The sequence below is a fragment of the Chrysemys picta genome, chromosome 1, assembly GCF_011386835.1.
Source record: "Chrysemys picta bellii isolate R12L10 chromosome 1, ASM1138683v2, whole genome shotgun sequence".
Taxonomy (NCBI): Eukaryota; Metazoa; Chordata; order Testudines; family Emydidae; genus Chrysemys; species Chrysemys picta.
The window spans coordinates 196218836-196243113 of record NC_088791.1 but is presented as its reverse complement, the minus strand read 5'-3'; the positions used below and the strand labels follow the sequence as shown (position 1 = coordinate 196243113).

The window sequence follows — 24278 nt, the reverse complement described above, 5'->3', positions numbered from 1 at the left end:
TGAGACCAGGGGACTCCAGCATTTCAATCCCAGCTCTGACAAAGACTCCCACTGTGGTCTTAATCAAGTCATTTAATCTCTCTACCTTAGTTTGCCTCACTGTAAAATGGGGATAACAATTCTTACTTATTGTTATTACCTCACAGGAATTTTGTGCTGATTAATGAGATAGGACCTGATCCAAAGCCCACTGGAGTCAATGGGAGTCTTTCCAAGTGACCTTAGCAGGTTTTGGACCAGGCCCTAAATGTCTGTAAAGTGCTATATGTGCTAAAATTCACCAAAATGCACCCAATCCCTCTGGCAGTATGAACCCCCAGTTCCCTTGTTTGTTTGAACAATTTACCCTGAAGAGAAAAAACTTTATCAAATATTGGCAACTACACATGGATCCTAGCACATGGGCAACACTTCTGTAACAGGAAACTGGGAGATCTGAAGATTCCCTTTCAACACACACAAAACACACACAAAATTGTATTTAAAATGAATCAGCTGAGTTTGGTTGTATCCCAAGGAATCATCTAACTAATCTCCCCAAATCTCAAGCCAGCCCGAAGCATAACAGTGTCATCATAGTAGACAGCAGTTGGGTATTTTTGGAGACTGAAGAAGAAAAACTTGTTTTGAAGACCCACACAAAAAGGGTAAGAGTGGTTTTTAACAAATCCGTTCAAATGATTCTGTGAACTTTCACCTACCCCCCTTATTTACTACATTTATTTTCTTTTTATTCAGCCAACCTCCTCTGCTGTCTGCCACCCTCCTCCCCAATTCATACTTCTGTAAATATCTTTCCTGACATATTTACACTGCTATATTCAGCCAAGATATTTTGGATCAATTTCAAATGTGCTGCAAACTGATGTATTTCTGGCTGAACTAGATTATACAGTAGCTGCTGAAATACATTTCACTAAACAGATCTGATGAAAAGTCTGCTCTGCAAGCAATCCAAAAGAGTATTTGTTACTGCCTATGCACTGGGTACATATAGTTGAAACTATCTTTCCAGTTACTCAGTCTCTTAACATTGCACCTTTACGTTCATTGGGCTTGATTCCCTGGCTGATTCTAGATGGGTCACTTTATACTCAAGAAGTTGAATGTCAAAAAGAGGTGCCATTTGCATAGTCTAGCAAGGCTTGTGGTGATCTGCATTATATAAGATGTACAAATACAACGGGAGACAGGCATATTTTTTACTGCTGCATCCAGAACAACATGTCATTATTAATCACTAGCACGTGGAGTGAAATAAGCACAAACAAGACACCTGTATACCTCTTACTTGGATGCCAGACCTGGGGCCTGGACAGGATATTCAGGAACACTACCACAACCACACATGGGCTGCAAGCTACTTTGTGGGATAACAGGTGGATAACTGGATCAGAAGAACCATTGGCCATAATGCAAGTGAGGCACCCGGGGTGGCAGCTCACCAGGGTCCCATAAGGCAGAAGAAAATGTACTACTGGCCTGAGAATGGACAACATGTGCAAGCAATCCAGGAAGAAAATTAATAATGTGAAGAGCACTTTGCAAATCTAGAGGACTTGCCAGATCCCTCATAACAGGGAAGAGACAGGCGTAGGTGTAGTAAACAGAAGGAAGTTCCTTTATTGAGGCTGCTGGGCCCACGCAGACACAGCAGTTCCCTGGCTGTCTAGCTCACAGACACAGGAAGATAGGTCGTATTACCGCACAGGATCTGCCTAAATTCTGATCTGAAGTAAACAACCATGGAATGAGTAGCTGAGTATTCTACAAGCCTTCCCCACTGAAGTATAGGCTAACAATAAAACATTTTTACTTTGTCCTAACTACACTTAACCAGGCATGTACACAGCTATAATTATAAAAAATAAGATGCTGGTTTTTTTTTTAAATGACTTAAGCATTTGATCCCTGTCTCCATGGCATTGCTGATTATTCACTGATGAGGTTGAGGATTAACCATTTAGTGGGGCCATCTCACAGGAATCATTTAGTGTTGCAGTCTCTGGAGCTGCTTATGGAAAGATGGTATCTTCATCATTTCCACCTCGTGATTGGCTGGAAGTTTTATCCATTGAATTCACAGTTAAAATCCCACACATGGCAAGGGTCTAGATCCACTCAACCTACTGTCTACTATTACATTATCCTCGACCCATTTGTGATAGGTACTTTTTGGGGCTGATGTCCTTCTATTCTCTCAGCTCATCCTTTGTGGAACAATCTTTCAGATTACCTGTTGGGACCTGGGTATTTCAGTAGCAATATAAACGTAATTGAGATATTAACTATTCTCAGCTAGGAAACTCCCAGAGCAAGTGAATTAGAGTGCCCATTTGGTGTTTGGAAGTAAAAATGAGATACAAATGAAAAGTATAAGCATAGCCCCAAGTATAGGGTAAGTTATTGGCTGAATATAGGTCATGTGCTTCAGAAAAGTATGCCTATGTCTGCAAACCCCTCCCACAATAGCCGTATTTGCCTACTGATGGTACAGGTTTGTGACAAGGAAAACCTTGTTTAAAACTCTTCTGCCTTGAACATGAGCAAAGAACCAATAAAAATCAAGAGTTAGGTGTTAGAGTGTTGCCCACATGGATGGGAAGCTGCAGTGAAGCTGTGGTATAAAAATACTCTGCTATAAAAGGATCGTCTGCATCAAAGTCTGTAGCAATTAATCCAAATGTCATTCTCTCACGCCTTCTTGATTGTTCCATTGTGTGTGCAGACTTTATTTGTGAGTTGCACTCTGATCTTGAAGCTGAAAAATAATCCTGTTGCCGAAAGGCCAGTAATCCATTTACCAATAGCCCTAGTTGCTGTGATTCAACAATGAAATGGTTTTCATTCTGCCCCAACCATATGATTTAACCATGTGAGTTAAATTACTCCAAGGGGTGTCAGATAAAGAATAAAAGCCTATTGCTTTGCCCATAGCTTTTATCCAGTTAAGGAACTATTACAAAGTTTATGCTATTTCAGATGACATAGCGCACAAGGTTAATGCAATCCTTCATTATTTTATTTTATTTTATAAAGACTTTTGACCTAAACAAAATGGTATTACCACAACCCAAAACCCATTACAATTTTAAAATTAACATCCTGAGGCTCTTATTATATGATGTGGTGTACCTTTTGAAAGATAAATGGGAAGTCTGTGTTCTCTACGTTCCATATCCTGAGATTACTAGGCTCATATTGGCAAGTTATTTGTGAAATTTCTAAAGGAGGTAAGCAACAGAAAGGCATCAACGCTAGAGACAAAATATGATCTTGTGGTTGAGGCACTGAACTAGGATTCAGAAAATCTTAATTTATTCCTGGCTCTTACTTACTTTGTCTGAAAAATAGTGCTTCCCTACCTTACAAGGGTGCTGTGAGCATTTCATTAAATGTATTAATGAAAAGCTAACATACTTCAGTGATGGGGGGGAGGGAGGGATGGTCACATGTACCTAGAGAAAGAGAAAACTGTAGTGGGAGGCAAAGCATATGTTGTGGTTTACTTAGCAAACCATGGGAAAATATAGAGGGTCAGGAAAAATACATTCATTGTTTGGAAAGGTAATGAACAGTTATAATCAGGAAAGAAAGAGTTTAGAGGGGAAAATCTCCCTCTACATCAAATCTCTGAATGTGTATGTTGTTGGTGGGAGGTGGAGGGGGAGGGTTATTTCTAGAAATGTTGACATCTGGCATAAGCTGTGTAATTCTGACCAGTAGGATCCAAATGGGGATGTATTGTGTTCTCTGCTTTTGATCTTGGGACCCACTATGGGTGGTGATTTCCTCACCTAAACCATTTTATTGTCCGAATTGTGAGACAAAAATAAATGGCTCACCTGCCTCCTCCATACCACCTCCTGTCTGTGATTTTTCACTTTCATCTCATTGCAGGAAAAATCATTTTATTGTCACATTTGACTGGCAGCTGGAATTCTCTAAATGAGGTAAGCAGGGCTCAGACCTTTTTTCTCTTCCCTCAGCAAAAATCTCATAATATACAGTGCTACATTATGTCTCCAAGCTGTAAGTGAAGAGGAAAATAGGCATCTGGGCTGGATTTGTTTGTAACACTGTGCTTGCTGGATTAATATAAAGACAGATGAAAGAAGACACTTTAATTACTTCATCCTAACTTTTTATTACAACATCAAGTAAAATGGTGAATTACAGAAGAAAAGGGACTGGAGATCACAAGGATGAAGCCACTCACAAGCTCATTGTTATATACCTGCCAATAGGGTTTTAAATATTCTGTACATGCATCTTGGTTTTATTTATTAATTTCCTGACAGATCACCTCAGAACTACCACTTTAAACTACAAGGTAGTTACTAAGACTGGGATCCTGCCTTTTTCTTCTGGAATTTTCTGAACTGAGACTGTATCGCCACTGCAGCCCGTTCTGTCTCTGGTGCGTCCATGTCTATGTCAAAGTCCTCTTGAACTTTCTTCTGTCCATCTGTCCCGAGAAAATGAAAAACAAATTAATATTAATTTGAGAATATGCTAACCAACTGCACCATGAGATGGAAGTCGCTCCCCCCTGTTTCTCTCACATAGTCTGTCTATGAAGCCACAAAGGCTATTCGAGAACCAGAAGGCAACTGTGACAGAGTGTTGAGCCCCAGCAGCTGAACTAACAGTCTGGTCACAGAAAGGCCAATGCTCTAATTGGTGCTCTAACTATAGCAGAGCTCTCATTATAAATAAGATCTCTTTATTTGGTGTCTGAACCAAAAAAGTTTTGTTTTGTTTTCAAGGTTATTTTAACCTTTAAAAGTATTTGTAATAAAACTGGCGTAAAATTTGAAATGAAAAGTCGTTGTGAGTTGAAACGTCAACATGTTTTCTTTTGAAAATGTCAAAAGGAAACATTTTGACTTCTTTGGAATTTTTGTTTTGAGGGGTTTGGGAGTTCTGACTGAAACAATATGGCGAATTCAACATGAACGTGCACAGAGTTTCAACCTGCATTCTTGGGAGATGACAACAACAACAACAAAAAAAGCTTCATCCAAAAATGTTCACCCTGCTCTATTTATAAAATGTTATAGCCAAACTTAGCACCCAGTCCTACAATGAACTGCATGTCAGTGGACATCTATGCCTGCATGGAGCCCCAATGGCGTTAGTAGGGCTCTGTGCAGAACCAGGGGTCCACTCATTCAGAACAACTTGCCTTGTCTTGCCTCCATCAGTAGATGGTGCTATATCCTTATCTTAGCAGTAAGCTGTTGTCTTGTATATTATGTTGTTGTTGTTCTGATCTGGGGTGGTTAGCAAGTTCAGTCTTCCTGCCTGTGTGTGCTGGAGTTGGAACTGGAACGTGCAGTGTCCAATAAATCTCTAATTCTATAAGTGAGTATTACAGAACTATCTATTCCATTTCCAGAACAAACACTAGCATGTTAACCTTCTTTTGTGCTGCAGAAAGCTATAATCAATAACCAGTACTAGATGGATAATGAAACTTTGTCAGACTCTTCCTGTAAAGAGGCGAACAATCCTTGTACACACCGAGGCTTCCCAGCTAACTCCCGAGAAATGTGGTGCAAGTGTAATTACTCACAAATGCCTTTGGCTAACTTCTTTCTTTACTTTTCAAGTCTGTACCAAAATGAATGATGACAGCACGGGAAAATGGAAAAACATTAGATTTTCCTCCCAAGCCATGAATACAAAACAGCCCTATGAGGCATTAAAGCAAGAGGGTATAGGGAAATACATGTTTCAAACAATGTTAGAAAATTAGAGAGTTAAACTTAAGAGTTTCAGTTCACTCTTTGCTCTCAGAATAGCTTCATGTTGTCATAAATGAAGCAAAGTTTGTTTTTCATTTCCTCTAACAACATTTGGTATGAAACTGTACTGGAGCATGGACTGAAAACTATAAATAGTAATGACACTTCAGATCTTAAGTACCACACTCTCTCCTAGTCCCAGTAAGGATCAACAGGAGTTACAGAAACGTGGGTAGAATATACCCCAACAAATACATTGTTTTCAAGGATTGAATTGCAGTACTTAGCAACTGGCGCGACTAAGGGATGGGGAAGAATGTCATCACCCCACAGAAAGCTAGCTCACATAGGCACTTTGCCTTCAGTAGGGTCAATACCTCCTCAAGTGGCTCAGTGCTCAGAGGACTACACAGTCTGCACCATTCTTTATGCTTCCCTGACCCCAGTCTGTTAAGCCAGCCAGTACAGGCCATGGTTAAAGCAGACCAAAATTGAAGTGGGGAGCTCCTCATTTCTGGTCCCATGGATGTTACATCCATGTGGTAAAGGGATGGTGCATCATCTTGTGTGATAGGACAAGAGAATACCTGACCAAACTCCACAGCAGTTCCCATGAAGGCTCATACCCTGCCAGAGAGTGTGGGTTTGTGCACAGAGTGTGGAGCAGCACAATAGGCAAATCATGGGCCAGGAGAGCTGAGAGAACTGACAAGACCATTCTGTTTCCCCTGGATTCAGGCTAAAGGAGGGAAGCCAGAGACAGAGTTTCCATCTGTCCCTGGAATAGAGGGAGAGCTGGAGGTGTCAGACAGCTTCTTTCCTTCTCTGTCCCCCTGGATGGGAGAAGGAGCCAGCAGAAGGACAGATCTTGCAGCTGAAGAAAGGAGGCAGATAGGGGGTCTCAGCTCAGACAGTTTTTCTCCCATCAGATGCTGGTGCTGATCTACCCACTGGCAGGAAGGGTTAGAGCCCTATAAACTCCCCAGCCAGGGACAGCACCTCCTGCTCTTCTGATGCAGGACTGCAGATACTCCTACCTGATATGTCCTCATTTTACCAGACAGTGAACAGGCAGGAGGGAAACTTCAAGGAGCTGAGCTCTTCCACGCCCAGAGAGAACACTGTTTCTGGTGTTAGCAGAGTCAAGCTCTGTTCCAATATGCTCCCCCTTTTCCTTAACCCCTGCTCAGCATCACTCACTAAAAGATACCACTGAGCTCACTGACTCAGCAATTCTACCTTGCTGTTCTCGGTGATGTTAGGCTCCTCTGAACTTGATTGATATCAAAGCACGTGCTTCTGTGATCTCACCGGCTCAGCAACTCTAGCTTGTTGGGGGTAATTTCAGGGCACTAGTTTCTGAGAGGGCTCTCCTTCTATACTTCTAGTTTGGTGGGCTGATGTCATGGCTCAGTCCTTTATGAAGTCACCAGCTCAGTAGCTTTAGTGAGTCAAGGAAAATATCTGTGAAATTACTGGTTACCACCAAACTTGCTTGTTTGCTTGGTCAGAGACCAGGTTTTTGTGTGGTTACTGCCTTACTACCTCTACCTTATTGGGCTGGCCTTATCGTCTATCAGTTCTATGGGTCAGCTCCACAGTTGCCAACTTCCACGCAGTAAATAAACACTCCGACTTTCACAATAAGCCAAAAAGCAAGCTAATCCCATTTCAAAACAAGTCCAAAACAAGCCAATCCCTGAGAACCCCAAAACTCTATGTGACTAGAACCAGCCGGCGTGCAGTCTGGGACTGTGGTGGGCCCACTGTGCACCCCTGACTCTCCCCCCCCTCCCTTGCCCCTGCTTGCTGGAAGCGGATAAAAAAAAAGAAGCAACAAGCTACAAGCCAAACATACAACAAGCTACAAGCCAAAAACTAGCCAACAAGCAACTCACAAGCCAATTAAGCCAAAAACAAGCCCAATTTCTGTTTTTGTTTCACGGGTTTGGCGTGTCTGGCCAGCTCTTTTAGCTTCCTGAGTTGATATCTAGGCCCAGACCTCTGAGAAGTTACCTATTCAGCACCGCTGGTTGGCTGATCTGATGTCAAGACACAAAGTTCTGTGAGCTCCATGGCTCAACTACAGCTTGCTGGGCTGATGTAAAGAGACAGCCCTCTGTGAGATTCCTGGCTGATCTTCTCCAACTTGTTGGTTTTATGTGAAAGACCAGAGTCCCATTCTGGCTCAGCTCTTGCCTAGCTTGCTGGTATAATGCCAAGACATAGGCCTTTATGAAGTTATTGCCTGTGTGAGAGGAACGTGGCCCTATCTACTCCTTACCAACTTTGAGACCACAGCTGGGGTACTGTGCCTTCACATCTCTGCAGTTGTGTTAGGTCGGTACACAGATTTGGGGGTGGGGGAGAGGAATGAAGCTCCCTCTCCCAACCCCTGTACAATGGCATATCAGAATCTAATTCTAAAGATGTGAATCAACACAATAATTTCATTATTTTAAAAGAAGGACATTCCTACCAACTAGCTCAGGAGTTACAGAAGAGCTTTCCTATCTATGCATTTAAAATTCTACAGGGTAGTGTATACACAGATATAATTTTGTTGTAACCATTCTACTTGGTGAGATGGAGTTTTCTCTGCACGTCAATATATTGGTTCTGATTTCCTTAACTTATGGTATTAATAATTTTACATTTTCAAGTACCACTTTCAAATCTCAAAAGTTCTGTTTGAGAGTATGAGATTGGGTTTTATTTTATTTCTTTTGCAGTGGTTGGTTATTTTGAAAAAAACAGGTGCCTGAATGGTATAACTTCCCCACAGTAATCACCACCTAACCCTGAACAGCAAACCCTAGAACCTGCATCTCTAGTATGACTGCAGACTCAATGTGAAGAGAAATAAAGGTTGTGACTAGTGATCAGGTTAAATCTACAGCTATTTATCTGACCAGCAGCAAGCAACTCCTTAATATCCCTAGAAACAAGAGGGAAAAGGAATTAACATCTTTCTGTTAAAACTGTAAATTATCGTTTGGTATAAAGATTACTTTATTAGTCAGCCAGAATCCTTTTTTCCCTCAGATTGACCTTTACTTTGGTAATGCAGTGTTTTTATCTCAAATCTGAAAAATTAGTTTTGATGTAGGGCAAAGATGGTGGTTCTTTTATGAGTTTAAAAATGTTTTTTCCAGCATAAGGCCTTTGAAGTGTCTGATTAATATTTTTCCAGATCTAAAAATGTTAGAGAGCAGCAATATTATTTCTGACACAAGATAAATGCAATAGCTGAAAATTATGTATAATCAGATAAAATATAATGAGACAGAAAGGAACAGTCATAAAGATACATTTACAAAATTCTATTTTAAACTAATATCTAGCCTGCTAAAGATGATTTTCTTCAACAACATGGTGACAAATATTGTTTGTACTGAAACATTAATATTTTAAGTCATTTCTTTCTTCAGCAATAATTATATTGATGCACCAATTATAGACTTTTAAAAAGGCTTAGAAATATGAGATTGTGCTAACTGGGATCTTGGAGCGATTGTGGGTGTAAAGTTATATAATTAAAATACCAATACAGGGATTCTACTTCATGCAATGATGACCACATAGAACATGCCAGTTGTAATGACCACCTCAGGCTTCTAATCTAATCAGATCTTATTAGCTAAGGTTGTGCCTGATCAGTCCTCAAGTGGCTAGCACATAGGGAAAACTCAGGGTGCCACAGGAACTGGTGTTGATGGTCATGTGACAGCACTCCCTCTTCCTTCTGAATCACTACTGAGCCAATTCCTGACCAGCAGGTACTATGCTGTTGAAGGTGTTATACTTATGATGATATGAAAAACTAAGGTCCTCTGACCACTTTTAGTCAGCTCAAGGTCCTGTGAGACTCTTTGCAGGAATATGAGCATTAGCCCAATGTACTGGACAAGTTTAAACTAGGAATTTTCATGCTGCCTTATTAAATTCCCTGCATTATACTTTCTGTTGAAGCTGTTGTACAGTATTGCTGTGTATAAATGAACAACAACACTGTTCTACCATAGAACTGGCTGCATTTCAGTAATGTGTGAAGTGAACCTCCCTCTCACCCTACTCTGGTGTATTGTAAACTGCATGAAAATTACAAGCTATCACTTTAAATGCAAGAAGTTTCATGGTCCTTTATGCATGCTAACGGGGTCTGTAGGGATGTATGCAGTCTGGGCCTAGCAACAGTCTGCCTGCAGAAAGCCAGCCTATAACGTTTCATTAGCAAAGAGTGAGGCTGAATGGAGACTAAGTTGAACATGAGCACTGTTCTGTACATGTTGCTGAGTATCTTCCACCCTAACTTCCCATGTTTCAGTTTTCCTGGCATCCCATCAAGAAGTCCCTCCAGGGAACATGGGCTCTCTGGCTTCAGTTCCATTGATCATGATACATGAGTCCTAATTTTACAAATATTTTTACATAAACACTAAAAACAAATTATTGACACCCATCCCCCCACTAGCATCCATAGAGGACACTATGCTGCTCACACTGGGCAAAGCTGGAGACTTTCCACACAAAATGTCAATGTCATATATTGGGCACAAAATGGAATGACTTCATTTGTAATGCAGTTGTTTATGGTCGCTCCAGTCTGTATCATTGCTGCCTTTCCGACAGTGAGGATAACATCTGCAAGTTGAACAAGTGGAACTTCATGAACATTTGTGCTCTGCTCTGTCCATGTGCCTGAGTGGATCCCAGCCTAACTCCCTATTTTCCTTCCTGGTGTCCTATCAATAGCAGTCCCTCCAGGGAACATGGGCTTCCTGACTCCAGTTCCATTGATCATGGTACAGAGAGTAAGGTGGGTTGAGTTGTTCCTCTGTCTTAGGGAGCAGCCTGCTTTGTTTCTCTTAGTTTTGGGTTCTTGTGTTGAATGTTGTGAATTCTAAGAAATAAAGTAGGGTTATGTTGCAACATTCCAGCAAGAGTATTGTATGTGTATCTATTGTGAAACGGAACATATTCTTTAACTGATTAATATATTTTTTCTATAGTGATAGTGTCTAGGAGCATTAGTCATGGACTGGGACCCCAATGTGTTAGGTGCTATGCAAACACAGAATAATTCTCTGCCCCAAAGAGCTTACAGTTTTTATGAAGTGCACCAATACTTTCAGAATGTAAAGTTTAAAAGTAAGACCTTAGTCCTTACTCAAAAGTAGAATATCGAGTCCTTTGGAAGATTGTGCCACCCTGGACATCTAACAAATGTAATTAAAATGACTTCAAACAAATTATTAATTGCAATGACCAATGGCACCCAAGGCCTTGATGAACAACAACACAAAAGAAGTATTCATCCTCAACTCTGATACAGTTTCCTTTGTTTTATGACTTCCACATTTCTCCAAGAATGCCTCTTTTGCTTTGACTTTAATAAGATAGTGCAGTGAATAAACTCAAAGAAATGGAAGTGAGTATGAAGTACCATACAAAAGCAGCATAAAAGGTGACATACACTGCAAAAGTAAGAAGAGACAAGAAAGATGACACAGGTTACAGCAGAAAACTTGTCAATGAGGAAAATGAGGACTCAGAAAAACTCCAGCATAGAGTCAAAGTGGGCGTCTTTAAATACACAAATTTCAGGAAAGAGAAGAGCAAAATGTTATGCTGCTCCATCTTCAAACTATCAAATGAGGACACTTTCAGGAGACCATTGTACACCAGGATAATTCTATTAGTAGTTAATGAGAAGTTAAGTTATAAGGAAAAGTTAAACTAAGTAACTGTGATATATTAGAGCTTGTAACAGTCACAGTGGTATATTTTTCTCTTAGTAAAGGCTATCGCTGTGTGTTGATTATAATGTAATAAATTGTACAGTCCATCAGTGGATAGTGCAAGGCACAACACCTCTGGGATTTGTCATTTATAGCAAAGTAATTGTTGCAGGGAGTTATTTCATAACTTCTACATTTTATGATATGATATCAAGGAATGGCTCCCAAATAAGATTATATAAGGGTATTTCTTTTATTGGGCAGATTAAGAATAAAAGTGAGGGGGGAAATATAAGCCCTCACAAATTACCATTGCTGATTTTAAATCTAAACACTAAAAGTATGATGTCAGTGAACTCAGGCACTGCAGCGTGTTGCTGATGTCACAAAGTTGTCATGGCAGAGCACCAGCCTAGAGGAGCCAGTGCTTTCTGGAGAGAAACTAGCAAAAGAAAGTCTGGCCATTTCCCCCTGCAGCCCACCATGTCCTGCCAACCGAACTCAGGAAATATGGACTCGACTGGATTGGCAGCGATGTGATGATGATTACTAGTAAAATCAGTATCATTGTATCCCAGGCTCCCATTTTGCCCAAAGAATGCTGAATCAGCCCCAAGGAGATTTGGTCGCAATCTGGGCAAAGACTGTGGAATAATAATACACATCAATTTATTTGAAATGCACAAGGGGTACTCCTTGAATGAGCATATAAACTGACCCCTTTTAAGACGTTTATTTAAATCGCCTACAGTAAAAATGGCATTCACTAAATGAAGGATACTGGTTATTAGTTCCTTTAACTCCCTTGAAACTGGTACCCCATAGAGTCTTCTTCCCTAGAGCAAAACAACTTCTGCCTGTATCTTGGGAAACTTCTAGATAATTTCCTGTGGGTTTTTTTTGTCTTGCCCATTATTTAAACAGATGAATCAGCTTTATGTTGGCCCCTTTCTCAATGTAGTAATAAAAGAAGATGAGAAGGAAGCACATAGCTAGGGAGTGCCGTAAGTGGATTCCATGGAAGTTAAGGACAAAATTATGTGCAGAGGAAATGTTTATTCTGTTTAATCTAAATATCCTTCACGTTAAAAATTATAATTTAATACTCACAAAAGGTTCTATATTTACTGCATTAAAATCTCAAACCCCTTACCTGCCCCAGAAAGGGACAGATTTAAAATAGACACGTTACCCCAACCATGTGCTTCAAACCCATTGCTTGTGGTGAAAGGATAACTCAGCATATTGACAGTAAGGGTGTCGATTAGGAGGGTGACTTTTTACAAAGTTCTTTCACACTTACTGATTGGTCAGCATGTTTTGCTGCCTTTTTTGCAGTTGAGCAGTCAAATACATCAGCGCCTTTTATTCTCCTTTCAATTTAGATCAAAGATACGAAATGTTAAACCTGCTGATAGGACATAGGTTGAGTATTTTCAGGAACAAAAGTTATGCTGACAGTTTTGAAGTTAATTTGGCAATGTTTCTCATGCTTCTGTAATAGGGGATTAAAGTTAACGACATAGTGATTAAGAGAAAATACTTTATGTGAAAAAGGACCCAAGTGACACTTGCTGTGGAAACAATCATGGAATTGACTGCCTGTGGTGAACACAAAATCTGCTGTATTATTCTGCTAACATTAGGCCAAATTATGGCTTCTCTTATGCTCATGCACTGTAGGGTGGAGAGGACTGGAGGGTGAGGGAATTTTCTTATGTCTAGCACACATATGGGAAAGGCAGCCATGACTGGCTGCAGGAATGAGGATAGCGAGACAGAGGGGACTGAGTGGGTGTGTCTGGTGGGACCACAGCACAGCCTATTTGCTCACTAGAATGGACATGCTGGGCAGGGGGACGCTGGCTAGCCCTTTTTACGTAGGCACCAACTCTGTGGGTGCTCCGGGGCTGGAGCACCCACGGAAAAAAGTTAGTGGGTGCTCAGCAGCCCTGCCAATCAGCTCCTCCCCCTCCCTCCCAGTGCCTCCTGCTTGCCGGTGATCAGCTGTTCAGCAGTGTGCAGGAGGAACTGGGGGAGAGGAGGAGGAGCAGGGGCAAGAAGATGTCGGGGGAGGGAGGCGGGAAGAGGGGGGTGGGAGCTTGGAGGAACGGGTGGAGGGGGGCGGGACCTGGGGCAGAGTGGCGGTCGAGCACCCCCTGAGAACTCAAAGTTGGCGCCTCTGCCTTTTTAAAGGTACAGCAAAGGATGCTTCTCACCATGGGCCTGATTCAATGCCTATTGATTCAGGAGCCTCATGTGGCCTTTAGATAAGTCCTCATATTGCCTATGTGCAAAGGCAGAGTGAGTACCTCCAAGCACTGCTGTCCAAGTAGGGAATCTTCTCCCCCTCCCTACTGGGACTCATCCATCCTCCCTGCCGTGCATGGGTACCCATTGAGTTATGCATGGAACATTGCTTGATATTCGCTATACAAGTTTCACATGAAATGGTATAAATATTTATCTTAGTTTTTAAAAGCCCAGAATAGGCAAATCATTGATTCAGTGTTAACTATTGGAAAACGTACACAAATCTCACATGACACATTTTTACACTCGAAATTCACACAAAAGAAAGAATTATTAGTGGCCACGAGAAAGAATGTGGAAAGTGTTACTTCTCCACATAAAACACAAACATTAGGAGTTCTTAAGAAGATTAAAATGTATTTCTGCCCAGTCTGAGCTCTAATACATGCATTTCCAACTGGGATATTGAGGAACATGCTGTACAAAGAATCCACCAGGGCAAAAGGTAAATTTCCTCCCATAGAAGTAGCAGAGAACACCTATTGGCATACAGGACAATTTATTGTTAAGTGCAGGGGAAAAACAATGACAATTAATAGATTCTCTAAAAGACTAGAACATGAATCAAAAAGGGCACGGTGTCCTTCTCAGATGCTTGTTCATTACTTATAGAGAGTTACTACATTGCTGGCAGACGCCTGGAATTCTAACAAGTCAATACTAGAGCTCTGTGGGATTTCTCTTTCTGGCCTTTTGTGTCTGTATTGAGTGAGGGTTGATGGTATAGGGTAATGCAATTTTCCGAGCCTTTTTTTTTAAGCAAGAGAGACTAATGAGCAAGGTCAGGCACCAAAGGCATTAGACAGAGTTTTCTTCAACCATTTCTTTTTTCCATCTAATGAAAAATAGAATTTCAACTTTTCTTTTACATAGGTGGCATCGAACCAGCATCTTATTTTGAACTTGAGGTTTTTGAGAAGAAAGTATGGTGTCCCAGGGACTTAGGGAAGGATTGTGACTGTTCAAAATACAGTGCCTTCCTGTGTTCCCTTTTGGATGGAGAGATACCAAACTGTCCCAGTGTAGGGTCTACCTTCCAAGACACAATCTACCCTTTGACTATATACAGGTAAATAAACTGTAGTAACAGAACTTTAAGGGTGATACCATGATCACCTGCTTTATGGAGTATGTCCCCGATTAGCTTTTACCTGCAAACCTTACGCCTTGCCCAGACACCAGAAAGGAGAATATGCAGTGATGTCACAAAGGAAGAAGGACTTTGTTAAGCTTTGCTGAAAGTTTAGCAGATGCCCACTGAGCATGACCAGAAGTGGCCTTATGGCTTTTATTAGTTTATAATGGAAAAATGTATTGTTCCATACCTCAAAAAAGGAGGATGGATTTTGCTTGAACCTCAAAAAAATCACCTTCAGGCAGAGAAATGCTATGAAGTACTAGAATGGTAATACCCAGAAAGATATTTAGAAAAAAAAACATGTCCACTATTTTAGATCTTGTGGATTCACAATATTTCTGTGATACTCAAAAGGTGAAAAAATTGTCTATTTTTCAATTAAAACCTTTGCAATGAGGAAAATGGAAAAGTTTCCAGTGCGAAGGGGATAGGAAAACAAAAAAGATTGTGGTGGTTGTGAGTTTTTGTCTATTTGTTTTCATGTAGATTTGACTTGGTGCCTTTTTTTCAAAACTGCAATTTAAAATCTATTTTATTAGGGAAGAGTGGGCATTGATTTAACAAAGAACTTGCAATCGCAATTAGAAATATATTAAACTCAGTATGAGTCTAATTGAATCCAAGAAATAAAGGCTTTCCCCTCAACTAAGTGGTGTTTGTGTGCGTGTATGGTGAGTAAATACATCAAAACAAAAGTTAAGACTATTAAAGTGGCAAAGTTTAGTATTCAGAAGTTAAGAAATACCAGAATTAAGGATGCCTGGGCAACCTTAATTCAGCTCTCTTATGCATGTGCATTATGGTTATCTTTAATCATGTGATCATAAACTATTCTTCCCAGAACCTCTGTCTCCTACAGCGGACAGGATGGCTGGTGCTCAGTTAATAAACAAGTGTTTAATATTTTGTTTTATCTTCATTGTTCAATGTGTCGCTCCAAGCCTTATTTACTGCACACAATTCAAACCCTGCTCTGAAGACAGAAGTATTAATTTCATCCTGGGCTATTCTGTGGCACTCATCACTATAGTGTGTTTAATTAATGAGTGTTTAATTAATCTTCACAAAAGTTGGGTAAGGTGAGGAGATGGTATTATCCCCATTTTCAGATAGGGAGCTAAGGCACAGTCAAAAGTGTCTGCTAATTTTGGATGCCCAATTCCTAGGGCCTAATTTTTTGTTAGTGTTCTTAGCATTACATATGCTCAAAGCACCGCTCCTATTAACTTCAGTTGCAGTTGTGAGTACTAAGAACTTCTGCAAGCCAGACCCCAGGATTTCTAGTCAGGCCCTCAGAAAATGAGGAACAGACACTTAGTGACTACCTGGCATCACACAGGAACTCTATCGCAGAGTAAGAGAGTAAATTCCAGATCTCCAGGGCAACAGTCAGTTGTCTTACCAATGAGACGTTCTTTCTCTTCCTGCAGTGCCCTACCTCATTCACTAAAAACCTTCCAACTTATATAACAAATAAGGGAGGGGTCCTGTAATCAGCAGCCACCCCCATTGCATGACCCTGATTCATCCCCTGAGCTGAATGAGGCAGGGGAATTGTGGAAAAATAGTGATCATTTAATTAAAGACTGTATCATGATGCATATATATAAAGAGGCTGAATTAGGGTTGCATGGGCAACCTTAATTCTGGCTTTTCCTAACTTTTTATGTGGCGACCTTAATGTTCTTTTAACAAAATTTGTGTGTATGTGCACACATGTGCTATTTCCTAGGTTTTTTAAAATCAAACAGAAATTCTATCATGTGGAACCATTTTGACATCCATCCAGGTCATAAGCAAAGTTGGAACATTTGGGTCCACCACCCTAACTTCTGTCATTTGAGCTCATGGAGTGACTGAAAGCAATAGTAGGTTGTCATCTGCTACTTCAGTGTTTCTTAAACTGGGGTCGCCGCTTGTTTAGGGAAAGCCCCTGGCAGGCCGGGCCGGTTTGTTTACCTGCCCCATCCGCAGGTCTGGCTCCCACTAGCCACGGTTCACTGCTCAAGGACAATTGGAGCTAATGGAAGCAGCGCGGGCTGAGGGACTTACTGGTTGCCGCTTCCAGCAGCCCCCATTGGCCTGCAGCGGTGAACCGCAGCCAGTGGGAGCCACAATCAACTGGACCTGCAGACGGGGCAGGTAACCAAACCGGCCCAGCCCGCCGGGGCTTTCCCTACACAAGCGGCGACCCCAGTTTGAGAAACACTGCTCTACTTGGACCCATCACCAGAGGAGGATAAAGCCACACTGAATAAGGGAGAGTGAAAGAGAGAAAACGTTCTTGGCTTCTGCTAGAGCTGCCTCTCTGCTGCTAAGCACTTTGTTAATAGTCTTAGACACCACTGATCCCTATCTGAGAACTTGGCTGGGATTGTTAAACAGTGGACACTGCAGACTGGCGGCAGCTCCGAGGTGATGGACAGTGCACAGCGGCACTGATAGTAGTTTCAAAGTGATAGACAGCTCAGAGCAGTGGCAGCACCTTCAAGGGGATTGATGATGTGGAGCAGTGGCAGAACTAGACAACTTAGGTTGAAGCCACAAAGAGAGTGGCAGCCCACTTAAGGGACTCTGGTTCAGGACTTCCTACCCACCAATTAAAGCTGAAATCACCCCAGCTGGATTAGGTAGTAGAGCCCCAGAAGCAGCCCAGGTACACTGAATTGGTCATGCCAGCTGAAACTCATACCTGATGTCAGTGAGCCCCTTCTTGGCCTCTGTCACTAGAATGCTCTTAGGGTCACCCTGAGGCCAAAAACACCTGTTTCCATCTTCTGCAGGGCAAGAGACTGACCTTTCCTCTCTGAGGCAGACCTTACTATGGCCCTCCGTGCTTTTGTTACTGGTAGACTAACTGCAAAGGTCTCCCAGAAATTTCACCTAGTGAAAAATACCTGCCTGCTTTCTAAGTAAGTAGCCTGGTGAATGTATATGACTCCAGTACTCTGCAGTAGCTACTATTAAGTAGTCTTCTGGCTGATATGCAATATCCTGGCTACCTCAAAACCCAAAATGACCTGGACTCCAGCTAGCTCAGAAATCATCTCCCCAGTTCTGACCTGCCACATATCCTGTGCTTGTATGGAATGTTTAAGCTAATGGTTTAAAAAAAAAAAAAAGCTGAAGGAAACTGGAGGCAGAAGCCCTGACCTTCCAGTATATTCCAGCTGAGGTAGCCGTAAAGCAGGCTTCCCCAGTCACGTGATTCCTCCTGCAGCTCTTATTCCACACTCTCTGCCTGTCACAGGCACCAGGGGTGTGTTCCCAATGTCCTGGCCATCCTTGGCTGCTACAATGGAACCTTGGGGACATAAGTAGCTAGTATAGTTAACTTATTTTTCTGATTGTTCAGATTTGTATTGGGAGTCCTCCATCCAATAGAAATTAGCCCAGGATCAAAAGATAGCAAAGGTGGCTTAAAGCCACCTTGTATTTGTCACTGTCAGAGATTCCCCAAGTTCCACCTGTCACCGTCACAAAGCGTTATAAGACACACCTCTTTCTCTGGGCTTATTGATAAGTAACTAGTTCCATTTCCTCTGTTGTTTGGTCTAGTGGCAGTGTCTTCCAACTGAAAATTTTGTTGCTGAGCTGGGTCAAGGAGTGGTAGCTTCTCATACTATACATAGAAGAATGGTTTTTGCTTTTAACCAAACCATACACAGGCCTGGTCTACACTAGCAGGTTATGTCGAATTTAGCAGCGCTAAATCGAATTAACTCTGCACCCATCCACACAACAAAGCTATTTAGTTCGACATAGAGGTCTCCTAAATTTGACTTCTGTACTCCTCCCCAACGAGGGGAGTAGCGCTAAATTCGACATGGCCATGTCGAATTAGGGTAGGTGTGGATGGAAATCGACGCTAATAGCTCCTGGAGCTATCCCACAGTGCACCACTCTGTTGACGCTCTGGACAGCAGTCTGAGCTCGGATGCTCTGACCAGACACACAGGAAAAGCCCCGGGAAAATTTGAATTCCTTTTCCTGTCTGGGCAGTTTGAATCTCATTTCCTGTTTGGACATCGTGGCGAGCTCAGCAGCACTGGCAATGATGCAGAGCTCTCCAGCAGAGATGGCCATGCAATCTCAGAATAGAAAGAGGGCCCCGGCATGGACTGATCGGGAAATCTTGGATCTGATCGCTGTGTGGGGCGATGAGTCCGTGCTTTCGGAGCTGCGATCGAAAAGATGGAATGCAAAGATCTACGAGAAGATCTCCAAAGCCATGTCAGAGAGAGGATACAGCCGGGATGCAACGCAGTGCCGTGTGAAAATCAAGGAGCTGAGACAAGGCTACCAGAAGACCAAAGAGGCAAACGGACGCTCCGGATCCCAGCCGCAGACATGCCGTTTCTACGAGGCACTGCATTCCATCCTAGGTGCGGCCGCCACCACTACCCCACCACTGACCGTGGACTCTGAGGATGGGATATTGTCCACGCCCGCTTCCTCTGAGATGGTAGTGGACGGGGAAGATGAGGAAGGAGATGAGGAGGACGAGGCAGTCGACAGCGCTTACAACGCTGATTTCCCAGACAGCCAGGATCTCTTCATCACCCTCACAGAGATCCCGTACCAACCGTTCCCAGGCGTTAACCCGGACCCATAATCAGGGGAAGGATCAGCCGGTAAGTGGTTTAAACATGTAAACATTTATTTTGAAAAGAACATTAATATTAACTGTGGGTTTTTCATGATTAGATTGTCCTAGGCACTTAAAGTTCTAGTCTTTGGCAGTGCAACTGCTGCAAAAAAATCTAACAATGTCCGGTATATCTTGATTGGTTTGCCCTAGGCACTCTACTGTTTAGCCCTTGCCAGTGCAGCTACAGTAAAATTCGGTCAATATGTCCGGGGATAGAGCAGAAATCCTCATGGGACATCTCCATGAAGCTCCCCTGGAGGTAATTGGAAAGCCTTTGCATGAGGTTCCTTGGGAGAGCGGCCTTGTTGTGTCCTCCGTAGTATGAAATGTTTCCGCGCCAGGCTACCATCAAGTACTCCGGTATCATTGCCTTGCACAGCATGGCGGCATACGGCCCTGGTCTTTGCAGGCTTTCCCGAAGCATGCGTTCTTTGTCGCTGTCTGAAATACGCATCAGAGTGATGTTGCTCATGGTGACCTGCTTTGAATTAGGGGAATGTTAGTATTGGGACTGCTTCCCTGTTCCTTTACAGAACTGTAACCGCCGGTTTACAGCCATGCGGTGGAGGCGGGAGAGGGGCAGCATAGAGGGATCTTTCCCGGGGACAGCCGCGAGGGGGTGGGACAGGGGCAGAGTTCATGGTTGCCGGATTGCTGGCAGCAGGAACTGGCCAACGCTAGGAGCATTGCTTTGAACGTGAAAGTAGGGCAGTGCTATTATTAAAGTTTTAAGCTGCCACAAGTCTACAGCTTACCATGTCAGCCCGCTACATAAATTCCGCTGTGCTGTTCCAATTCTGTGATCTGCACTGTAAGACCCCAGGGACTGAATGCGAAGGCTGAAAATTCGACCTTGTCCTGAGTGCGCATGTGATAGGTGCTGTGAATGGTCTTTTTCACAGAGAAAGACTATTTTCTTTGTTCACCCCAAAATTTATCTTTCTGAGGAATTCACTCCCTTTTTCCAATCCCACAGCTGTTGCTGTCTCCCGACCTACCCTGTCATCAGACTCCCAGAGGCTGGCGCAGATTAGGCGTAGAAAGAAAAGGACACGGGACGACATGTTCTCAGAACTTATGGGCTGCTCCCGAGCCGAGGCAACCCTGCAGACTCAGTGGAGGGAGAACATGTCCCAATACCAGCGAGCACACAGCGAACGGGAGGAGAGGTGGCGGCAGGAAGACCAGCAGGCGACTCAAACACTGCTTGGACTAATGAGGGAGCAAACGGAGACGCTCCGGCGCCTTGTGGATGTTCTGCAGTACCGGAGGCAGGGGGACAGAGCCCCGCTGCAGTCTATCTGTAACCACTGTCCCCCTCCACAAAGTCCCATACCCCCCTCACCGAAAGTACCAAGAAGGAGGGGCTGCAGAGCCCGTGAAAACTGTCACTCTACCCCTGCAGACTGCTCAAGTGGCAGAAGGCTGTCATTCCCCAAAATTTGATAAGTCCTTTCCTTCCTGCCTCACCCAAGCCCCCATCCCAGTTTCATCCCCTAACTGTCCATTTGCTAATAAAAAATACGTTTCTGTTAATTGCTGTTTCCATCATGTTTTTTTAGAGGACAGTCTGTTTTAAGGGGGGGAAAGGTGGTTGGTACAGATACGGGGGCAGGTTCAGCAGCAGGTCACACACACAGTGCAGTCACTAGGCACCCTGGTCAGTCTGGGAGGTGGTTTTCATTGTCTGTGTGTGTGTGGGGGGGGCTATGTGACTTTGTGGCGGGGGAGGGCGGTTACAGATCTTATGCAGCGGTCCTTATCCTGGATCACAGAGCCACGCAGCAGGGAATCTGTAACCGTCCTCCCCCTGCCACAAAGTCACATAGCCCCCACACACAGAGTCCTGAACAGGAGGGGTGGCAGTCTCCGTTCAAACAATCAGTCCGCCAGTGCGGACCACTGTAGAAGCAGGAGCCTGGCATTCCTCGAGTTTAGAAGCGTCCTTTGCATCAGTACACTACACCCGCTCCCCACCACAGTCTGTGTCCCAGTTTCAACACTTTACCGCGAAAACAGTAATAAAGAAAACGTTGTTCATTAACAAATTTTCAGTGATTTTATTTTTAAACCTGGGTTGGAAGGGGGTGAACAGGGTATGAAACTGGAGAGGATAGTGAACAGTCACTGGGTAAAGAAACGGGGGCAGGTTCAGCTTCTCTGTAAACCAACAAAATTGTCACAGGTTACCCTGCTCACTGAGGAACCTGGCTTTCAAAGCCTCCCGGATGCACAGCGCGTCCTGCTGGGCTCTTCTAATCGCACAGCTGTCTGGCTGGGTGTAATCAGCAGCCAGGCGACTTGCCTCAACCTCCCACCCCGCCATAAAGGTCTCCCCCTTGCTCTCACAGAGATTGTGGAGCACACAGCAAGCTGCAATAACAATGGGGATATTGGTTTCGCTGAGATCGGAGCGAGTCAATAAGCTTCTCCATCTCCCCTTGAGACGTCCAAAAGCATACTCCACCACCATTCTGCACTTGCTCAGACGGTAGTTGAAGAGTTCCTTTTCACTGTCCAGGGTGCCTGTATAGGGCTTCATGAGCCATGGCATTAGCGGGTAGGCTGGGTCCCCGAGGATCACTATAGGCATCTCCACATCCCCAACAGTTATTTTGTGGTCCGGGAAGTAAGTACCTTCCTGCAGCCGTCTAAACAGACCAGAGTTCCTGAAAACACGAGCGTCATGAACCTTGCCCGGCCATCCGACGTAGACGTTGGTAAAACGTCCCCTGTGGTCCAACAGTGCTTGCAGCACCATGGAAAAGTAGCCCTTTCGATTAATGTACTGGCTGGCCTGGTGGTCCGGTCCCAGGATAGGGATGTGAGTTCCATCTATAGCCCCACCGCAGTTTGGGAATCCCATCGCGGCGAAGCCATCTATGATCACCTCCACGTTTCCCAGGGTCACTACCTTTGACAGCAGTACATCAACGATTGCGTTGGCTACTTGCATCACAACAACCCCCATGGTAGATTTGCCCACACCAAAGTGGTTCGCGACTGACCGGTAGCTGTCTGGCGTGGCAAGTTTCCAGAGGGCTATGGCCACTCGCTTCTGGACAGTCAGGGCTGCTCGCATCCGGGTGTCCTTGCGCTTCAGGGCAGGGGACAGCAACTCACAAAGTTCAAGGAAAGTTCCCTTCCGCATGCGAAAGTTTCTCAGCCACTGGGATTCATCCCAGACCTGCAGCACTATGCGGTCCCACCAGTCAGTGCTTGTTTCACGTGCCCAGAATCGCCGTTCCACGGCATCAACATGACCCAGTGCCACCGTGATGTCCATGGCGCGGGGTCCCGTGCTTTGTGACAGGTCTGTGCCACTCTCAGACTTCATGTCCTCATCGCGCTGCCGTAGCCTCCTCGCCCGATTTCTCACCATCTGCCTCTGGAAAAGGTGGCTGATAAGGTGCGAGGTGTTGACAACGGCCATAACTGCAGGGATGGTCGCAGCGGGCTCCATGTTCGCAGTGCTGTGGCGTCCGCGCTGTCACTCAGCAGAAAAGTGTGCAAACTGATTGCCCGCCGGTACTTTCAGGGAGGGAGGGCGGGAGTGACGGTTGGATGACGACAGTTACCCAAAACCACCCTCGACACATTTTTTCCCCCAGCAGGCATTAGGGGCTCGACCCAGAATTCCAATGGGCAGCGGGGACTGCGGGAACTGTGGGATAGCTGCCCACAGTGCACCGCTTCCAATGTCGACGCTTGCCCCGTTAGTGTGGACTCACACAGTCGAATTACTGTCCTTAGTGTGGAAACACACGTTCGACTTTGTAATATCGATTCCACATATTCGATTTAAGTGTCATCGAAGTACTCTCGTAGGGTAGACATACCCACAGTGTATGCAGATACTGCAGTGCCATGTAAATATTTATAACAACTAAATGAAACACTGATATGTGTAAACTACAGCACAGTATGAAAAAATTTGCAAGTAAAATATCAGCGTACATAAAGTTACTCATAAAAATGAAATTCTTTTGTGCCTAGCAAGATAAAATTATAATGAATTAATATGGTTTGAATATACAGTGAATCGCAGCTTCTTTGTAGAAAATATTTCCTCAGTACAGGAGCAATGATGATCTTTTACTCAGAGAAATCCCATCAAGAATTATTGTAACAAAGCAAAGCTAGCCTGAGCTTCAAACTACAGAAGACAAAGGTCATTGATGCTTAGGAAGTTAATGCACCATTAATGCGCAGTATAACTGAAGATGTGCAGGTGAAAGAGTCTCTGACTTAGATTTTGTGAGAGAGAGAGGCACTTGTTCCAATACATTCTCAAATATGAGGGTTGGAGGAGATTTGTGAAAGTAGAAACTATTTGGAAGAAATTGTCCATTTGTGATAATAAAGGCTAACACTCTACCATTAACTGGATAGCAATTTGAGATCTTTAATTTAGATGAGAACCTCAATTGCTTTTGGACTGACTATAATAGACAAGCAACAAAGAATCCTGTGGCACCTTATAGACAAACAGATATATTGGAGCATAAGCTTTCTTGGGTGAATACCCACATTCACCCACGAAAGCTTATGCTCCAATACATCTGTTAGTCTATAAGGTGCCACAGGACTCTTTGTTGCTTTTTACAGGTCCAGACTAACACAGCTACCCCTCTGATACTAGAATAGACAAGGAATAAATTCCAAAATCATGTATAAACACATTG

The 24278-nt window shown here is 43.5% G+C and overlaps 1 protein-coding gene across 1 annotated transcript in view; it reads right to left on the bottom strand.

The window, feature by feature from the left end:
- Positions 1–1188: 1188 nt before the first annotated feature.
- Positions 1189–24278, bottom strand: part of PCP4 (Purkinje cell protein 4) — a 71269-nt gene continuing 48179 nt past the window's right edge. The window contains exon 3 of the mRNA XM_005304451.5: positions 1189–4468. Coding sequence (XP_005304508.1) covers positions 4341–4468 — 128 coding nt within the window. The 3' untranslated portion in view covers positions 1189–4340. The remainder of the gene's footprint in view (positions 4469–24278) is intronic.